At 46.0% G+C, this 22123-nt stretch overlaps 1 protein-coding gene across 6 annotated transcripts in view; it reads left to right on the forward strand.

Annotated features, from left to right (window-relative positions):
- Positions 1 to 22123, forward strand: part of DAAM2 (dishevelled associated activator of morphogenesis 2) — a 290157-nt gene that overhangs the window by 109818 nt on the left and 158216 nt on the right. For 5 of the 6 annotated variants that reach the window (XM_068232717.1, XM_068232719.1, XM_068232718.1 and 2 more), the window contains exon 3: positions 837 to 926. In XM_068232717.1, the coding sequence (XP_068088818.1) occupies positions 837 to 926 (90 nt within the window). Of the gene's footprint in view, positions 1 to 836; positions 927 to 6502; positions 6522 to 22123 lie in introns of those variants that run through there. The other variant, XM_068232720.1, reaches the window with a different exon arrangement.

Here is a 22123-nt window from a genome sequence, read left to right on the forward strand (position 1 = left end):
AGACATGACATGCTGCAGCTCAACACAATAACACACTGGCTGCGAGTCTGTGATAAACAAACTGCTCACCCTCAGCCAGTTGGCAGACCTTCATTCCTCCTCAGTCAGTCAGCAGTGCCACCTCCTCCCTTCTGCTGTGCAAGTCAAATGAAACACTGCTGCTCTCCTGCCTCCCCCCTCCTCACTCATTGTCAGACTCCTCTCACAGCACAACAAGCTGCTTTTCCCCAATGATGACCTCTTCACCTCGCTCTCCTCTCACTTCTCCTCCTACTCTGACTGCATGCTGTTAGTGTAAACACAGTACAAACATGCCGCCCCTGTATCTCTGCACCTGATGCAAGTGTTTCACCTTTCTTCATGAGGGAACCAGCTCTGCCCGTCACACTGTATGGTTTTTTTCTGTTCACATTAGTGGAATTATTCCTTTAAAGTGGACCTGAACTCTTGCACAGGACAGAAGGAAAACAGAGATAAATGCACCCTGTATGTATTTAGAGAGTTTATCCTGTCTAATTCCCCCTCATCTGTAACTAATCACAACCGTAATTTGATCTCTCAGCTGTGTCAGCTGGCTGCCTTGGCAGAACAGCAAATGTGTAAACACAGGATGTTAACCCTATGTTTGCTTCCAGGAAAGTAGGAAGTAGACACACTGCAGATTTTTTTTGCAGGATTTGTCTCAGCTGTAACAAAGGATTTTTTTTTTCTTTAAAGGTTATTGCTTATCTTTTAGAGCAGAGAGGAAGTTCTGTGTTAATTTCTGCTTTAAAAGAACAGGTGCTATGACTGTTGTGACAGCATTGTCTCATGGACCTTTTGTTTTGCTTTTGCAGGATGAGCTGGACCTGACGGACAAGAACAGGGAGGCCATGTTCGCACTCCCACCGGAGAAGAAATGGCAGATTTACTGCAGCAAGAAGAAGGTAAGAACCTGTTTTTGTTCCTGTAGTATTGGCGTTATGACGTCTCCGTTGGCGACACGGCAGCCATGATGTGCGCATAACCTGATCACTACAGAGAGATGAATTTGAGATGACCACAAGGTGTGGCAACTGGCTTTTGGGCTGTTTTCTATTTCCATTGCTAAGTGTAGAAACAGACTGTTTCGAGCGAAGGTGCCCTCTTTCAGGATACTAATGCATAATAATATACTATCCAGAGATGATTAAGATGTAATGGGGCTGTAGGCATAGTTGTAGATTTGAGGACCCCTTGTGGTCCTTTTGTTAAGCTGAAGTAGAGAGAGGTCAAAGAAGGTGACAGGAGGGCCCCTTATCACCCACTAGGCCACAAGCACCTGCCTAGGTTGCCTGGTGGATGATCCTGCTCTGGTACCATCCCTTCTCCATCCCATAATCACAGTAAGCCAATCAGAAACATCCTACCACCCATACAAGTCCTTCCTAGTGACCAGGATGGATAGGTTTAGAGCATGAGGCTTGTGGCAAGACGTAGCGTGGGACATTTATTATTACATAAGAAGTTTACCAGTGAGTTGGAATGATTTACTTACTTATTCCTATAGGAGCCCATTAACGGTACAATATTTTCATCAGATGCAATCTTTTGATGCAATATACCGACGTGAAGTGATTCTTTGGTCGATTGGAACTGAAAATTCCATAGATCCAAAAGTTGGATTTTACGATCGTATCTGAAGAGGGAAAATGCCCTAATTGACCTGTTTATTGGAACTATTGACAATCACCTTCCTATTACTTTCTATTGTAAAAAGTGGGTCAAAAGATCAGGCCCACTTCAACAAAGGTAGACACTATGCGTCGTCTTGTAACATACAGATGAGAGGCGGGGCCTGGTATCTGGTGGAGAATTTGGGGCACACTTGCCTCCTTTGGCTCTGAGAAGCCGCTGATAAGCCAGTCAGGATATGTTCTCTACAGCAGGAGACATTGGCAGCGCTTCCAAACAGAGCCTGCACCCGAATTGACTACCTGCAATAGATGTGCAGAGCTCCACAATTGTGGACTAAAATACCCAACATGCATTCAAAACAGGTACAGCAAAGGAGGACGTTAGATTCAGTATAAATAATATGTGCACAAATTATACAATATTAGACTTCCCCACGGCGGTGACGGGTCCTCTCGGGGAAGACCTACCGCTAGTCTAACCATAAAAACACGATTTTTTTCCTAGTGCTGCTAGTCATAAAATAGTATACACATTTCTCTCAAACAGACATCAAACAAATGACAGCACTCATAGGCTGCAACTGAATTGTAGACCAACAGAGGCATGCAGAGCCCCACAGGGCTAAATACATGCCTTGATTGCATATCAAATGCAAATCATGTACTAGTCCTAATATATAATTTGAATGCAAATTGATGCACATGGATGCAGCTAGCCATAAGTATACTTGTTGGTCTACAATTCAATTGCAGCCTATGAGCGCTGTCATTTGTTTGATGTCTGTTTGAGGATGTGTTCTCTGCCACCCATCAGGTGATAATGCCAGCGGTCGCTTCCTCCAGGCTGGCAGCTTAGCGACACAACTGGTGAGACAGTGGCGCTGCCGCTGACAGATGATGCCCTACAAACGGTATGATAATGTTTCTCCATCATTCATATGGCTTCCTGCTATCAGCGACAGGAAGTTATGCATTGCGACCCACGGCGTATTATCCCAGGTGCCGGAGAACATAAACCAGACACCCGTCCATCAGAGTCTGAGCAGAGCCATCAGGGAAGACGTGTAACCACCACACGCCACTCCTCACGGCATCCCTGCTGGTTATTTCATTGCCTTGCATTATACTGTATGTAATTCGCATGCCCGGCGTGGAAAAAAAACATACGGTAAAACGCCCGTTACCTGGAACTCAAGGAATCCATTGACTAACATTGCCCTAGCGGTGGGCTGAAGAAGAAATGCTGCACCGCGCCAGTGTGAAAGGGCTCTATAGGTGCCCATACATCAGACAATGTATGGGCAGATCGAGCAAGAGACGAATCCCTCTCTGATCGAATCTAATTAGAGAGAGATGTCGGCTGCCTATACACCACAGGCTATTTCCCGATCAGAATGAAATCTCTCGGGAATCAGTCTGCATCTGCCGCTGCTCCCAGTGCTGTCCTGGGCTCCATCCTCTGTCCATACACACGCCCCACGTGGTTGCCGTTGTATACATGGGCGTGTGTGAGATGTCACACACGCGCCCATGTTACTCCGGAAACCATGTGGGGCGTGTGTATGGACAGAGGATGGAGCCCAGAGCCAGAGGCATGGACAGGGGAATTATACTGCACCGGGGGAACATTTTACATTGGGGGGGCAGTGTCTGGGTTTTCGTTGTGTTTGACGCTCATACCAATGTTGCTTGCCCTTAACGCCGTACACCCAATTGACCATGATGGCCCAACATCTTGCAGCATGTCCATTCGATACATGTGACCAATGTCAGTCCAAAATTGGTTGCAGTCGATTGGGCATGCTCTTGGCACCGATTTTCATCTGATTCGATAATAATTATCAAATTGGACGGTGGATCGACCGCCAAGTCGCCTGAGGTATGGCCATCTTTAATGTGAAAAATAAGTAAGCTTTGTGAATCCAGCCGATTGTGCGGTAAAACATTATGCACCTGCTTCTGATTACTGCTGTTTATTGCACACACCCCAAAGAGAGATGAGTTTTGTGAACGAACCCCTAGGTGTGTGTGTGTGGTCAGAATGTCTTGCATTCCATGTCGGGCCTCATCTTCTCCGGTCCAGGCAGGTGGGGAGGCCGGTCCACATGGAGGCTGTGTAATCGGAAGAGGGGCAGGATGCGGATGACCTTCATTCCAGGCACGTTATTAGCAGAATAATTAGAGGAAATCATGCACACCTCCTGTTACTGGCAGCACTTCTCACAGCTAATTAGCTGGGTGAATCCTCCCTGATCCCAGCCAGGCAATGACGCTCGCTGCCGCCGCCCCTCCTGTGCCGACAGTCATGTTAAAGGGGAACTGTAGTAAAAATAACGTAATGAAGAAAATTGCTTTTTTTTATATTTATGTATAAATGGTGTGGTTGCCCATTGTAAAATCTTTCCTCAACCTGATTTACATTCTGAAATTTATCTCAGGTAGCAACATCCTTAGAGTGAATGGGAACCGCATTATTAAAAAAATGAAGCAAATACTTAGCTAAGGAGAGGGAAGGCTCTGGGTCGTATAGAGCCTTCCGTCTCCTCTCTCGGTGCCCTCTATCCTGTGCTGGCTCCCCCCCCCATTTCAATCCCCCGCCGAAAGGGTATTTGGAAGTCTTCGGGAGCCGTGTCCTCCCGAAGATGTGCGGCTCCATACTGCACAGGCGTGAGCGTGCAAGAGAGCGTGCTTGCGCAGTACAGGGCCGCCCTTCGTCAGGAGCACTCGGGCTCCCTGAAGACTTCTGAAGCCTCCTTCGGCCGGATAAAGCCATATTTGACTAATTTAGTCCAATACTGCTACCGGGCGAGCCAGCACCGGAACGAGGGGACCAGGAGAGGAGCGGGAAGGCTCTATAGGACCCAGAGCCTTCCCTCTCCTTGGGTAAGTATCTGTCTAATTTTTTTAAATGCAGTTTCCATTCACTTTAAGGTGCCCATACATGGTACAATTTTTCGTTTTTAATCAATTAGATAATTTAGTTTGATTATTCCGTTAGTTTGAATATAAAGATTTTTCCAACATGTCTGATCAGATTTTTATAGAAAAAAATGGATAATCGTTCGTTTTTCTTGATCAAAAAAAAAAATATTATTTTCAATTTTCATTCGATTTGATTGTTTTGGTCGAAAAAATGGAAAAATCAAACGTTTTTATTGTACCTTGTATGGGTACCATTAGTCCTGTCAGGTGATCTCTGCGGAATGTTTATTTACTGAGCTTACCGAAGTCAGTAGAAAATATACTTGGTCTCCCAGAATGCTCTGGGAGGAGAATTCCACATAGCTAAACAGCCTAGGCCAAGCATCACTGGAAGGGTGGGGCTACATACCAATATACAGCAAAATGCCGATATAGGCTGTCTTGTCTGTGCTTTGTTGCTCGGGGTATATGCCTTGTTTTATGGTCTCCTGCATGGTTTTTGGATATAGGAAGTGTTTCTGTTTCTGAAACCAGGAAGATTACTGTAAAAGTGGGCATCCTGATTGCATTATGCAATATGTCACTGCCTACAGGTCCTAACTCCAGCTATGCGCTAAAAGCAACATTTTTTGTTGGGAATACAACAATCCTCGGTTATTCCCCTGAGACTAGCTATATGGCAAAGATTTTACCAAACATTGGGGCTGATTCCCAAAGCTTTTCCATTGAAATAACTCACGTTACTTATTAAAGTACACATGAGACGAACTACGGCTCAGGTTCTATACTTACCTGGGGCTTGGAAAATCCCCCGCTCAGTGACATCAAGCTGATCGTGCTTGTGGCGCAGAGTCATAGAGCTATGAAACTTCAGTGTAGTACTTCCTGTCCAGCAGGGAGCAGAGCTGTGCAAGTGGAAATGGTGCGGTGTGATTGGCTATTAGCCCAGGCTGTTGGTAGCCAGAGCTGTGCAAGTGGAAATGGTGCGATGTGATTGGCTAATAGCCCAGGCTGTTGGTAGCCAAGCTACAGACACTTCCTGGTAACAGGCAGGCAATCCTGCAAGCAGTAGTCAGAGAGTTGTCACTCCTTACTAGACAAAGGAAGTTAGCTCTCAGGATGAGCTCTCTGGCCATATGCTCCACAGCAGCGAGTTGTCATGACATCATCTGACTTTAATAGAAGACAGGCTACCGATCAGCACAAACAAGCGTGGACAGGAAACATATGCAGGGCACAGGCTCCGTGATGTCACACTCTATCTGGGCCCAGATACTTCTGAAAGCTATTCCAGGGGTGGGGGGTCATGGAGACGCTGTCCTTAAATCTGCTCGTTTGTCATTTTGTACTTTTGGAAGGTTGAAAAATTGAGATTTTGATGAAAAGCAGAATAATGTGGAAGAGCAGAATGTTCCAATATTCTCAGAAGCCTCTGGGGTCAGGAGGGGAGGGAGACGTTATTCCCGGGAGATGAAACCACTGGAACATCTGCATGTTTTGGGAATTTGCAAAGAACAGGGACATGAGGCTCCAAGTTACCGTGCTGCCTTCTTAAAGTGAACCTCCGGACTAAAAATCGACTCAGCAGCACTGAAAAGGCCTGGTGTTTCTTTAACTGTTTCACAGCATCAGAACTTTGTTTCTCTTATACAAGCCTCATTTTTAGCTGCACAGAAGAAAACTGCCCGGGCTTTTTTCCCCTGATGCTGTGCAAAGCATGATGGGATTTCTGATGTTGTTGTTCTCGTTCTGCTGTTTTGGTGCAATTTTTTTTTTACATTTTGAATTTGACATTCAGCTGGGAGGGGTTATCAGGACACAGGACAGTTGGAACTGTGTCTCCTGCTCCCTGTCACCTCCTTTCAACCAAAAAGATGGCTGCTCTCATGACAAAGATGGCAGCCCCCATGAATCACAAATATTTGCCTGTTCTTTTAAAACAGGGTGGGTAAGAGATTATATTACCTATCTTTTCTAATTAACATAACTAATGTAACTTGATGACAGCATGTTTGTTTAGGCTGAAGTTCCCCTTTAAGACAGAAAACTTCTGCTTGTCCAAAACGCAACATCCATAATGCATCACTACAGGTACCTGGTACTTCACAACTTAAAGTAATCTTGTGAGGAAAAAAGTGCCCCTGGGGTACTTACCTCGGGAGGGGGATGCCTCCAGATCCTAATGAGGCTTCCTTCATCCTCTTCAACCAGCTGCCAGTGCTGGATCCGGCTGGCTAAAGAGGACGGGGAAGCCTTATTAGGAACCAGAGGCTTCCCCCTCCCGAGGTAAGTACCCCAGGGGCACTTTTTTTCCTCACAGGTGCTCTTTAAAGGACCACTATTGCGAAAAATTGTAAAATACATGTGTATGCATAGGTGTAAAATATACTTCTGCTCCAGAGTATATTGCACTGTAAATGTGTACATATAATAAAGACGCCTATAAAAAAGGGCACCGAATAGAGTAAAATTACCGATATTTTACTATGACCTAAACTAACCCCACTCTCGCACAGAACCCTCCGTCTACCGATGTCTGACCCTAAGACCTCCCTCTACCGATGCCTGACCCTAAGGCCCCCTCCCCCCTACCGATGTCTAACCCTAAGACCCCCTCCCGCCTACCGGTGCCTAACCCTAAGACCCCATCCCGCCTACCGATGCCTAACCCTAAGACCTCCCTCCCCCCTACAGATGCCTAACCCTAAGACCCCCTCCCCCCTACAGATGACTAACCCTAAGACCTCCCTCCACCAATGCCTAACCCTCAGACCTCCCTCCACCAATGCCTTGCCCTAAGATCTCCCTCTACCGATGCCTACCCCTAATACCCCCTCCCCTCTACTGATGCCTAACCCTAAGACTTCCCTCTACCAATGCCTAGCCCTAAGACCTCCCTGTACTGATGCCTAACCCTAAGACCCCCCCCCCCTTTACCGATGCCTAACCCTAAGACACCCCCCCTCTACCGATGCCTAACCCTAAGAAATCCCTCTACCGATGCCTAACCCTAAGAACTCCCTCTACCGATGCCTAACCCTAAGAACTCACTCTACCGATGCCTAACCCTAAGACCTCCCTCTACCAATGTCTAACCCTCAGACCTCCTTCTACCGATGACTAACCCTAAGACCCCCCTTGTACCAGTGTCTAACCCTAAGCCCTCCCTGTACCAATGCCTAACCCTAAGACCTCCCTCTACCAATGCCTAAGCATAATGCTGGATATACACGGTGCGTTCCCGCACTCGATGCGCCGCTCGATTCCCGTCAACTCCGTCCGATTCGCGTTTCGGTGGATCGTTAGGTCGATTTGGCATACTTTGCATGTGAGTCGACCTAACAATCATCGAAATGCGCTCGGAAATAATCGAGCGGCCAGAAATCGAGTGGCGCATCAAGTGCGGGAACGCACCGCGTGTATCCAGCATAAGACTTTCCTCTTTCGATGCCTAACCCTAAGACCTCCCTCTACCGATGCCTAACCTTTAACTCTCACTCTACCGATACCTATCCCTTAACCCTCGTTCTACTGATGCCTAACCCTCCATCCACTGATGTCTAACCATTAACTCTTCCTCTACTGCTGCTTAACCATTACACACTTCCCCCCCCCCCCCCATTACAGGGAAATGTGGGCACCCGGAGGCTCCCACTAGCCTCCGGGTGCCCACATTTTCGTATTGAGACTTCTATTTTGCCGTTATAGGACTTTCCGTATGATTTTCGTATTGAAACTTCCACTCCATGTTTTTGGGGTTTTTTTTGTATTTTTGTATTGAGACTTCCTATTGTCTCCATATGAATTCCCCTATGTTTTTCATATTGAGACTTTCCATTGCCATTGAGGAATATTGCGCGCTCATATTATACTGTGGGCGCCGCAAAAGCCGCTAAACATTGTGCTCGCAAGTGGCTCTTAATCTCATGGCTGCAGTAAGCATCTGCAGAGATCTTCCATCCCAGAAAGAAAATCATTTAGCATCGGCTTAACAAGGCGCTGGCAGGTAGCTGTGTGAACCAGTCCTTAAAGTGACACTGAAGCGGAAAAAAAAAATTATGACAGAATGAATTGTGGGTAGTACATTTTAAATGATGAAACAGAACACAGCGAATGACCCTTTGAACTTCCTGGCAGTAAAAACTTAAACAAACAAGGAACAGTGAGAGACAGGTTGAGATAAGTGCTTCATAAAATAGCATTGCTCTCTGACTAATTAGTTGGAGAGCTCAGAGGAGCTCTTTTGCATAGATAACAAGTAAAGTTTCTTAACTCTCCCTGTACTGGAAACGATACAAGACTCATATCTGGGCTACTAATTTTCTATTTCTTAGCTGTGCTCAGTGGCGGCTCCAGGAATTTTTTTACGGGGTGCTATGCAGGTGCTGGACCAATTTCCGGGGCAGCTGATGACCTGCGGCGCGCCATGTCAAAAAATGGGTGTGGCTACAACCTGCGCCGCGGCAAAAAAAATGAGGGCAGGGCTAACTAATTAAAAGTGAACCCATGGTGAGAGTGATATGGAGGCTGCCATATTTATTTCCTTTTAAACAATTCTAGTTGCCTGGCAGCCCTGCTGATCTATTTGGCTGCAGTAGTGAACTGAATTACACCAGAAACAAGAATGCAGCTAATCTTGTCAGTTCTGATAATATTGTCAGAAACCCCTGACCTGCTGCATGCTTGTTCAGGGTCTATGGTTGAAAGAATAAGAGGCAGAGGACCAGAACGGCAACCAGGCAGCTGGTATTGCTTAAAAGGAGATAAATATGGCAGGATCAATATTATTCTCACCTCGGGTTCCCTTTAAAAGTGCAACACAAAGACAGAAGGCCCAAGTTTTGGTGACCCTTTCCCCAGAAAATTCACATAATTGTGCAGGTTTTCTCAAGAAAATACACGTAATGTGAGCAGATTTGAACAAAAACACGTTCAATAATTTGGCAGATCTGCCCCAATATGCACAATCGTTAGCAGATCTGCCCCAATATGCACAATCCTTAGCAGATATGACCCCAATATCCACAATCCTCAGCAGATCTGACCCCAATATGCACAATCCTCAGCAGATCTGACCCCAATATGCACAACTCTCAGCAGATCTGACCCCAATATGCACAACCCTCAGCAGATCTGACCCCAATATGCACAACCCTCAGCACATCTGACCCCAATATGTACAACCCTCAGCAGATCTGACCCCAATATGCACAATCGTTAGCAGATCTGACCCCAATATGCACAATCGTTAGCAGATCTGCCCCAATATGCACAATCGTTAGCAGATCTGCCCCAATATGCACAATCCTTAGCAGATCTGCCCCAATATCCACAATCCTCAGCAGATCTGACCCCAATATGCACAATCCTCAGCAGATCTGACCCCAATATGCACAACCCTCAGCAGATCTGACCACAATATGCACAACCCTCAGCAGATCTGACCCCAATATGCACAACCCTCAGCAGATCTGACCCCAATATGCACAACCCTCAGCAGATCTGACCCCAATATGTACAACCCTCAGCAGATCTGACCCCAATATGCACAATCGTTAGCAGATCTGACCCCAATATGCACAATCGTTAGCAGATCTGACCCCAATATGCACAATCGTTAGCAGATCTGACCCCAATATGCACAATCGTTAGCAGATCTGACCCAAATATGCACAATCGTTAGCAGATATGACACCAATATGCACAATCGTTAGCAGATATGACCACAATATGCACAATCCTCAGCAGATATGACCACAATAGGCACAATCCTCAGCAGTTCTGACCACAATCAGCAGCACCACCTGTTGAAAAAGAAAAAAACATTTACTCACCTACAGTCAGAAGACCTCCTGTCCCGACCTCCTCCTGTCCCGACCTCCTCATGGTGCGCAGCTCCCACGATCCTCTTCCTTCTCAACGTCACGTGACTTCCTGCCTGCATGCTGAGAGCAGGGCTACGGGAAAATGGCCGCCCGAAGCCCTGCACTGCAGACTCGAAGTCTGCAGAGCAGGGCTTTCGGAAGCCATCCTATCGTAGCCCTGCTCTGCTGCTTCGGGCTGCCGCTGTGAACTGACTCGGCGTCTCTTAGACGCCTGAAGTCAGTTCACGCCAGGGGGTGCTTTGGGGGTGCTTGGACAATTCTAGGGGGTGCTTGAGCACCCCAAAGCACCCCCCTGGCGCCGCCCCTGGCTGTGCTACACGTACAAATCACTATATCATAAGTTTATTTTCACTTCAGACACTTTGACATTTTTTGAAAGTTTAAAAAGAGAAAACCACCTACAGCTATAGACCTTAAGCAAGTTATATTGTTTTGGCAGAATAGCATGTTTTTGGATCTTTTCCAGGACTGATGCTTGAACGCACCACAGTTATAAATCTACTTATCCTTTCAAAGCAAATAAAAGATGGCAGCTCCCTTACTCCTGTCCTGACAACTTTCTCACAGGGATTTCTGTTCCTGTTCTGGATTCTCAGAGACAAGTCCTGTCTTCGTACAGATTATGCCTTTATCGGGGCATTTTCTGCTTAGCCGGGGCGGCTCGTGATATCGACGTTACAAACGACCCGCGACCAGACGCACGTCACCCAGGAATGCTTTCGCCCCGCTCTTAGAGGAGTAATGGCCGCTGTGAAAGTCATAATATTTTGAAGTGGCGTGTCGGCTGAGAGAAGCATTTTTGTGACAGACCTGACAATATCGGCGTCTGGCCATCTGACAGCAAACATTTTAGTGATCATTTATAACCTGGGATCGTTAATGGACAGGGAATTCTGCAGATGACAACGCAGTGATGGGAGGCTGAGAGTGATGGATGGAAATTCCTCATCTTGGAGGACTCTGGTGAGTGCGCTCCGCATATTTCTACAAGTCCTGTCTCTTCTGCGCGCTCCAAAGCTCTTCTACATACTTTGCATCAGATGTTCAATTCCTCTGTGTGCTTAGCAGTAAAATAGCATATTGCGTGCAGCTAAAGCCTTGTACACCAGGCCTCATAGCCACCTGTGCCCGACAAGGCCAAACTCCTTCTCCATGCTCTGGTCATCTCATGTCTTGCTACCACAATGGCGTCCTTTCTGGACTTCCTAAGAGAACCCCTGACGATGTCGAAAGGCCGAAACCTGGTTGGAAAGGAGAACGGGCATACTCCAACCTACAGTCTGGTGATAGTTAAGCATTCGGCACTTTATTGGTTATTTTGCAGTAGCGTTTGATGCAGGTTTCTGGTGTGTGATTCAGACACTACTGATGCATGAAAGATTAGCTGGACAGTCAGGCAACTGGTATTATTTAAATATGGCAGCCTCCATGTACCCTTCCCTTTAAACTAGTCAAACACTGGTTGATAATGGTCCAATATACACTAGTGCTTATATCTTTTTACATTCTACTATTTCTGGACTTCCTGTGACGCCTGCAATCTGTTATGAACACGGCTGCCAGGCTCATTCACTCCTCCCACCACTTCTCTTCAGCTGCCCCTCTTCACAAGTCCCTTCACTGTCTCTCTGTCCCCCTCAGATTTAAATTTAGACTGCTCTGCCGCCTGGCATACAAATCCATTCCCCTTCATACATCCCAGTATTTTGGGGTGCACAGGGGATATTTTGGGGTCACTTAAAGAGGAGCTGTTAGGTATAGGGTCTCAGAGAAAAAAACACATATCAGTAGCTAAATATTGGCTGTACTTACATTACATATGCATTTCACTGTCCATGTTTGGATTTCACAGAATTTTTATATAGTATTTGCAGAGAATTATGCTCCTGACAGCTCATGGCAGGTTCCATGTTTGTCTGTCTCCTATGAAGCCAATTGTGTCGTCATGTCCTCCCTGCTTCCTGATGATTCGACTCACAAAAAAGATCCTAATGGACAACACTACTGTGTAGTGAATATTAACCACCCTGGCGTTCTATTAAGATCGCCAGGGCAGCTGCGGGAGGGTTTTTTTTTTAATAAAAAAAAAACGATTTCATGCAGCCAACTGAAAGTTGGCTGCATGAAAGCCCACTAGAGGGCGCTCCTAATCCATATTTCTGATCGCCTCCGGCGATCCGCAGTAACAAGGAAGGCCGCAATGAGCGGCCTTCCTTGTTTCGTTTTGCTCGTCGCCATGGCGACGAGCGGAGTGACGTCATGGACGTCAGCCGACGTCCTGACGTCAGCCGCCTCCGATCCAGCCCTCAGCGCTGGCCGGAACTGTTTGTTCCGGCTGCGCAGGGCTCGGGCGGCTGGGGGGACCCTCTTTCGCCGCTGCACGCGGCGGATCGCCGCGCTGCAGCGGCGATCGGGCAGCACACGCGGCTGGCAAAGTGCCGGCTGCGTGTGCTGCTTTTTACAGCGAGCAAATCGGCCCAGCAGGGCCTGAGCGGCAGCCACCGGCGGTGATGGACGAGCTGAGCTCGTCCATACCGCTAAGGTGGTTAATTAGCCATGTGGCTAGGAACAATAGCGGACTCATGCAGTATACTCTAACGGAACATATGCTGTGATTTTTCAGTGCTGTGAGCTGGGCTGAGTTACAAGCTGCTGTAACTTGAGCCTGTAACTTCTCACTAGCAGCCGAGGGGAGGACCCAAGGTGGGAAGAAGCAGCCCGAGAATGCTTTGCAGTATGTTATGCGGCCTCTCCTACTTTTAAGAGCTTGGGAATACAGAGCCTTGCTGTTCAGCACACATCAAAAGTAAGAGAGATTTTTAACTTCACTATTGCCTTTTTGGCTTCCTTCTAAACTGTTTAACACAGGAGAATAGAGGTTTAAATTAGCTTTTGCAGCCTGACAGTTACTCTTTAAGAAGCCTTGGCGTTTTCCCACACTAAATTCTGGCATTGATGAGCGAGTCTTGTCAGCAGGTTCGGAGGAGGGGTTACATAGTGACATCATCACATTCTAACTGGCCTCATTAGAATACAGAGGCATGTCTGAGACCATGCTTGTGGCATTTAACCCACCATTAAAGAAAGAGAAGTCCCCTGTCCGTCAGGAACACCACTGGAAATGTATCCCAGCGCACTACACGCTGCGCTCTGTTCTGCAGAATTGCAGTAATCCTGGAAAGAAATTCTGCTTTATAATTCAGCTGACTGCAACATATAAAAAAGTAAAAAAATAACATTTTTTCCCTGAAGTTCTTCTTCGTTTCAAGCAATATCCTGCCTTTCATTCCATCCCGGTTCCTTTTCTTAACGAGCTTCCTTTGAGTTGTGATTGTAGAGGCTGATGTAGCAGTGCTGGCTGTTTGTGCCTTATTGGTGGCGGATTGTCCCCCGCTGACCCTGGATGTCCCGATGGCCCCGGATCGCCCCAGTGACAGGAAAGATAAAGAATGGAGTGGGGGGACACAGAGCTGGAGTTCGGGGTCACCCCAGGCTGTCACTCAGCACAGCACTGGGAACTCAGGCTGGATAGATGTTGCCCTGGGGAGCAGAGACTGGAATGCGCCATTTGCAGAGTCTGGGTCATGCCAACACAACCATCATTAACCACAGACCGGGGTTTATTAAACTGCCCATCTCCTGGGAGAGCTCAGACAGCCAGATAACAGAGCAGGAAGAATGTCCCTGGATTCCAAACCGATTAACCCCTTTCCTGCCAGCATCAGACTATTACAGCGGAAATTGCTGAAGTAGCTCTCTTTTGATTGTACATGGAATTCGTGTTAAGGTGCCCATTAACGATACAATTTTTTCATCAGATGCAATCTTACGATTTTTTTATGATCGAATTGTACAGAAAACAGGGCAGTGTGGTGAAAATTGATGTAAAACAATTCTTCAGTTAATTGAAACAGAAAAATTAATTGATCCGAAAGGTGGATTTTATGATTGTGTCGGAAGAGAGAAAATGCACTAATTAACAAGTTTATGGAATTAATCTATAATCACCTTCCGCCGCCGTGGGACACAGGAGGATGGGGGAAGCCTCGAATGAATCCGGAGGCTTCCCCTTACCGAGGTGAGTACCCCCCCCAGGGGAACTTTTTCTCGTTACAGGTTTTCTTTAAAGTAGAACTGTAGTGAAAATAATGGAAATAAAATGCTTATAATTTTACATTATTAATGTTTAAATTATTTAGTCAGTCATTGTAAAATTCTCCTCTTCTTTTTAGTGCTGGCAGGTGCATCACTGTGGAATGTTGGTTTAGGGCTTGTTCACATCTACGGCGTTTTCGGCCTTTTTTTTAAGCACTGGCAATTTTCAATATCACCCTAAAAGCGCTTGTGCAATGATTCCCTATGAGAGTGTTCCCATCTGAGTGGTTCGATTCCGATCTGTTCACCAAAGTGCTGCCTGTACCATTTTCAGGGTGATTTGCCTATAATGAAAGCGCTTTAAAAAGCACTTTGTATAGCGACTTCCCCAGCGCTTTTATGAATAAATACATTGTATTTATAATTTCCGGGTGGTACAGACTAACCAGCAAGCTCATGGTGACCCAGAACTCATTGGAGTGTGTGAGGGGCTGCAATGGTCTTAAAAGCCCCCTTACTAAAATACTAAGGATAACAAAAGTTTGCTTTCTTAAAACAGAAAGTATTGGCGATAATTCAGGTTGGAGTGAGCTTGAGATGTCTCCCAGTGCATCACTGCTGAATATATGCAAATTAACCATTGTAGCTTCTAATACTGGGTACACACGTTGAAATTTCCCGCTCGATTCGCGGGATCGAACAGATCGATTTGATTATTTCAAACATGCTCGATTGGATTTCGATCTTTTTTTATGTTAAGTATGCAAAATCTACGGCAGGAACGATCGAACTCCGATCGAGCATGTTTGAAATAATCGAATCGAACCGCGAATTGAGCGGGAAATCTTAACGTGTGTACCCAGCATAAGGGTAACAATGGTTAATTTGCATATATTCAGCAGTGATGCACTGGGAGACGTCTCAAACTCACTCCAACCTGAATTATCGCAAATTCTTTCTGTTTTAAGAAAGCAAACTTTCATTTCTGGGTGAAAGAGTTCACTTCCTGACTGATGTCAAGAAGTGAAAAAATGAATATCTCTGCAAAAGCGCTTAGAAAAGCTCTTGACAAAAAATCGCAACGCACAGGTAAGCGCCGGGAGACGCTAGAAAATCGTGCACAAAATTGCAAGACGATAGCATCAGCGATTGCGATTTTAGATGTGAACAAGGCCTTACTGAGCGTTCCGTTGCCAGTGCAAAAGATACTTAGTCTTCCAGAATGCTCAAGGGAAGGGAACGGGGGAATTCCAAATAATAAACAGCCTAGGATGAGCCTTAGTAAGAGGGCGGGGCTACATACTAATATACAGCAATGTATAGATATAGGAAGTGTAGGATGCTGAGGCCAGGATATTTCATGCGTACGTATTAGAACGTCGCTGGTGAGCTGGGCGCTGGGTGAGCTGAATGACGGGTCTCCCTGCTGCCGCTCAGATTCCTGGCAGCGTTAAATGCTATTCCTCCTCCGAGTCGTAGCCACTTGGAGGGAGAAGTAATTTGGGGTTCGGCGATTGACAGATCCCCAAATTACCCTTACATGGGGCTCACTATAGCATTAGTGCTGTGGCGGCGCCCCGCTTTGGCGTTTTCTGAGCGATTCCAATCAGGAAATGCAGGGCCCAAAATCGCATTCCCTTAAATCGCTCCAGAAATCGCTTAGCAAAATTGCTCTAATAAAAGCGTTTGCAAGTGGTTCCCAGGCCGAAACGTTGTGATAGTGCGAGCAATGTGTGTTTGGCAAGCAATCGGTTAAGAGGAATTGTAACCAAGTATTGCACCTTATCCTAATCAGTAGCTGATACCCCCTTTCCCACCAGAAATTGTATAGATCATCAGGGTGGTCTGTATGGCTGATATTTTGGTGAAACCCCTCCCACAGTGTGATGTCAGGACCTAGGGACTGACAGTTTCCTGTCTGTGAGTCTTGTTGCATTGTGGGAAATAACAGCTTTTGCTTTTCATGTTTGCCAGTAGTAAAGATGATTGCATGCAGGCTGATTGTGGATCACACAACGTGCACAAATTACATGGCAAATATCCGTCATTTCCTGATCTCTCTTCTGTTTTTGAACTTCTCACTTTGAAATGTATTGATTTATGTTTTTTCCCCTTTTTGCTAAAGTTTCTCTTTAGGTGTATCGTTACCATGTTAGTGTATCGGGAGGAAGGTTGGTGTTGTGGTCATTGTTACTGATATTTTATTTATTGGCACCACCTTCTCCATTAAGAATGCCGCCAATTACAAATGGACGCCATACAGAGCCGGGACAAGGTCCTCTAGCACCCAAGGCTGAGACACTAAAGTGCGTCCCTCCATCTCTCCCACCCCAGCCATCACACACTGATTGCTAAGAGAGTAGGAGGTGCCCCAAGGCCCCCAACACCTTTAAGGACACCCAAGGCGAAAATAAACTAATGAAATAAACAATCGTATCTATCTTCCTTTGCCTAAAAATGACTTTTTAAGATATTTCACAGTTTTATTTTATGTTTAAATCTACTTTTTAAGTTTTAACTGTTTTATTGTTTTTGCTCAATGACACATTCATTGAAGTATGCCAGAGCTAAAATCTATGAACTTTTGACCCTTTTTATCTCTTTCCTGCTCTCAGAAGCAATTTTCTGCTAGGAAAGTATTTTATAGATGGAATTTCTTATCAGTGAGGATCACACTGTAGTCATTTACTGTCTGGGCTGAGTCAGCCACTTACATACCTGATGTTTACCTATTTCAGGCAGAGAAAGAAAAGGAACACAGCATAGTTATTTGTGTGCTTGGCACTGTACATACCCATGTCTATCTCATCATGTCACATGTCACTTCGGGTATCCTTTAATCTCTAGTTATCTGGCTTGCAGTCATTGCCATGCAATCCCTTTTCTTATTTCTCTCTGCTTCAAACACAATAGGGGAATGATAGCTGAGTGAGTTGTGCGCCCCCTCCTACACTGCGCCCTGAGACTGGAGCCTCTCTTGCCTCTGCCTCGGCCCGGCCTTGACGCCATATGACTGCAGTGTTAGAGGTGTTCCATCTATGTCCATCCATAGCATTCTTTTTTTTCTGGCTGGGAATTACATTCTGATCATACAGTGTTTTCACTTACATTGTATCACGTCCGACTGTTTACTATAAATTCAGCCAGGAGGACGCTCGGTAGCTGCTCATGTCACGTTGAGCCTCTGGCTGGGCTTTGGGGCCCGGGTTTGCACAGTGCAGGGGCCCCCCTCCCCTCTTTCCTGTCTCACTGTGTAAATATTGGAGCTTTCTTCAGGACAGACAGATGGAGGGATTCCCAGCCTTCTCCTTGTACAAAAATACAGAAAACCGTCTGTCACTGCAGAGACTCAGCCAATGCACCCGTCGTGTCCCCCCAGCCACCTGTGTGCTGCAGTTTATAAAGGTGGGCTGGGGACTCCCAGGTTTGGAGGGTGGCCCAGGCTAGCCTGTGTGTCCTTATAATCACAAATGCTGGTTGAGGATGCGTCAGACAAGGACTTAACAGAATGCAAATTAGAGCCAGTTCACATGAGCTCTTCTGTGTTGCACTATGAGCACCAGACAGGCAGGAGACAGGTGGGATGGATCTATGCTTTCTCATGGACCCTTGCACACATATCCATTGTACATTCAGCACAATTTACAGACAGCCATTCCATAAGAATCTGCAATTCATTTAATGCACAGGCTGTAGAGCGGGGCAGGGAAGCAGCAGCAAGGCAGGAAGTGGCTGGGAAGACATATGTGGGTGGAGTTGGAGTGTTTAGCAGGAGCAGAGTGGAGCAGGGAAGCAATAGCAGAGCAGGAAGTGACTGGAGACAGAGACATATGAAGGTGGAGTTAGATCAGGCATGGGCAAACTCGGCCCTCCAGCTGTTACGGAACTACAAGTCCCACAATGCATTTGCCTTTATGAGTCATGACTGTGGCTGTCAGACTCCTGCAATGCATTGTGGGACTTGTAGTTCCTTAACAGCTGGAGGGCCAAGTTTGCCCATGCCTGAGTTAGATTGTTTTGCAGGAGCAGGGAAGCAGAAGCAGAGCAGGGAGTGTCTGGAGAGACATATGAAGGTGGAGTTATATTGTTTAGCAGGAGCAGAGTGGAGCAGGGAAGCAATAGCAGAGCAGGAAGTGACTGGAGACAGAGACATATGAAGGTGGAGTTAGATTGTTTTGCAGGAGCAGGGAAGCAGCAGCAGAGCAGGAAGAGGCGGGGAACACATGGTAGAGTTGGAGTGTTTAGCAGGAGCAGGGAAGTAGTAGCAGAGCAGGGAGTATGTGGTATAAAGAAAAGGTGGCTGTGTGGCTGCTGCATGTAAACAATAACAGGTGCTGAAATATTTTCATCCAGTTTCAGAAGTAAAATCAGTAAAGCCCCTTTCATGCTGGCGCGTTGCATTACCCTGTTTTGCCCCAGGGTAACGCTAAACCAAAGTCAGTTTATGGGGCATTTCATACCTGGTGCAATGCAATGCGCTGGAAGTCTCCAATTTGGCGCACAGGCATCAGCGCATTTGGGGCTGACACACACGATGATGTGCGGCGACCGGAAGCCATGTAGGTATGGCGATGCAGCTTTTTAAAATTGTTCAGCATTCGCGTTGCGAGGTGCATGCGCGGAAGTGTATTTTTTAAATACACTTCTGTGCAATTCAAATTTCGTCCACAGGAAGTGAGCGCTAACAGCCTCACTTCCTGTTTGGCATTCAACCAGAAGGGAGATTACCGCGGTAATCTCCGACTGCTATTTTTAGTGTTCATCGCACCGCTTTTATAACGCCAGTTAGAAGTGTGAAACTGGCCTCAGGCAAAGAAATCACGTTATCATTGAGGGAAAAAAATTGTCTTCTCCCGTCACCGTTACACTGAATTGTTTCCCCTTTTTGGCTCCCGTTTGCCTATTTGTTAAAGAGGAACTCCAGTGAAAATAATGTAATAAAAAAGTGCCTTAATTTTTACAATAATTATGTATAAATGATTTAGTCAGTGTTTGCTCATTGTAAAATTTTTCCTCTCCCTGGTTTACATTCAGACATTTAGCACATGGTGACATTTTTACTGCTGGCAGGTGATGTCACTGGAAGGAGATGCTGCTTGCTTTTTTTTGGGCAGTTAGAAACAGCTGTTATTTCCCACAATGCAAACAGGCTCCCACAGTGTGATGTCAGGACCTTAGAGCTGTGAGGTGCTGACATCACACTGTGGGAGGGGTTTCACCACAAAATCAGCCATACAGATCCCCCTGATGATTCGTTTGAGAAAAGGAAAAGATTTCTCATGGGAAAGGGGGTGTCGGCTACTGATTGGGATAAAGTTTAATTCTTGGTTACGGTTTCTCTTTAACGGAGACGAGTCCTCCTTTCGCAAAGTACGTCTTGCGATACACAATCCGTGCCGGGCGGAAAGATGGACAAGCTGCTCTCCTGTCTTCCAGAATGTTACGATGACTTTCAGAGCGATATTTTTGTTTCCATTTTCCGTTTGGACGCAGCACTGGAACAGTCGACATGTGTTTTCATACTCTTGACATTAACAAGTCAAAGCGGTTTTTATGTTCTCGGCTGGTAACCTAGCAACAGCTTGTTCGCCAGAAAACGTGAGCCAGGCAGAGACCGCCGATGTTCGCTCCAGGAACAGGTTGGCGCATCCAGGACGAGCGAGGAGGATCAGATGTCGCTGGGATTCTTCTTCGAGGAACATAGCAAACATATTTTGGAGTCGGTTTTGTTTGTGATGCTGGATTTTCCAGAGCATGATAACCTCCTGGCGGATTTCGGAGGCATTATATCATATGAATTGATGTTTTTGAGAGTTTACAAATCCACACAGATTAGCTGTTCTGGATCAGCTGCTATTAGCCACAGAATTTGGTGGTGTCGTTTTTCTTGTGGTGGGCTTTGTACACCTTTCCTGTGTTGGCTGCTTAGCTGTGTGGGCTACCCCTAATGTCCAGTCATAAAGCCCAGGTCCAGCTGGCGCACCCGTCACAACACGAAAAGTGACTTCAATGCAGCTGCTATTCCATGGTACAACCAAGACCCGAAATTGTTTCCTTAAAGGACAACTATTGTCAACATTTGTAAAATTTCAAAAACATGGATACATTTGTCCCAAAGTAAAAAAAAATGTTGTTTCTTACTCTTACAGAAAACAGGAGAAATGTGACAGATCTGAAGGATTTTGGACTATTCCATCTCCTGACAAGGGATACTCAGGAATTCCTTTATTTTCAAAAGCATTACCCTGATAGCAGTGGCATGCTCCTGTGCATAGGAGAACACTAGCTTTCCAGCACTACTGTAAACGTCTTTTCAAGGGAGTGCTTTTGAAAAAGAATTAAGAGAATCCCCCGAGAATCCCCCAAGATGGACTAATCCAAAATCTGTTAGATTTTTACCAGCTGTTGTAATGCTAGGTACACACGATGAGATTTTCTGGTAGATTTATTGTCAGATTGATTATTTCCAACATGTCCGATCTGATTTACGATCGATTTTTTTTTTTTGTTCACTTCTATGGAAAATCGATCGGAAATCAGATTGGACATGTTGGAAATAATCCATATGAGAGTAAATCTGTGAGAAAATCCCATTGTGTGTACCTAGCATTAAGGTGGCCGTACATCTGCTAATTTTGCAGTCGATCGACCATCCAATTCCATAATTATTATCAAAAAGTGGATGAAAATTGGTGCGGCAGCAAGGGTGCTCGATCGATTATTCGACTGATGTCAGGCCAAAAAATGATCGAATGTTTTGATTAGATAGACCTGCTGGGAAATCTCAGACTGATGTGGTCGATCAGATGCAGGGCAGTAACGGCATGCGATATTGGGACGAACGGCGAACGCAACAGAACCCCTGGCCGCTGTCCCTCCAAATGTTAATGTTCCCCCCATGCCGATGTATAAAAATACTTTCCTTTTCCCGCTTCCACTGTTAGTGTCCAGCCCTCCAGCTTCTGTATTGGCGCCCCATGTGGCTGCCGGCATATAACACACGGGGCGCTTGTGTGACGTCACACATGTGCCAAGTGCTATACACCAGTAGTCACGTGGCGCGCAAATGCAGAAGCGGCTAAACTCTAGCAGCGGCTGCAGATAGCTAAAGTATTTAGGAGTGGCTGGATGGTGTACTGGTTAAGGGCTCTGCCTCTGACACAGGAGACCTGGGTTTGAAAATCGGCTCTGCCTGTTCAGTAAGCCAGTAATTCAGTAAGGAGCTCTTTGGGCAAGACTCCCTAACACTGCTACTGCCTACTGAGTGCGCTCTAGTGGTTGCCTCGCAAGCGCTTTGAGTCCGACAGGAGAAAAGTGCTTTACAAAAAAATGTATTATTATTATTATTTTAATGCATTTGGGGGGGAAGGGAGGGCACAATGTAAGCCTTTAGTTCATATCTCTTTTCAGTTACACTTTAAAGGATACCCAAAGTGACATGTGACATGATGAGATAGACATGTGTATGTACAGTGCCAAGCACACTAATAACTATGCTGTGTTCCTTTTTTTCTTTCTCTGCTTGAAAGAGTTAAATATCAGGTATGTAAGTGGCTGACTCAGTCC

Source organism: Hyperolius riggenbachi, chromosome 4, assembly GCF_040937935.1.
Source record: "Hyperolius riggenbachi isolate aHypRig1 chromosome 4, aHypRig1.pri, whole genome shotgun sequence".
NCBI classification, from domain to species: domain Eukaryota; kingdom Metazoa; phylum Chordata; class Amphibia; order Anura; family Hyperoliidae; genus Hyperolius; species Hyperolius riggenbachi.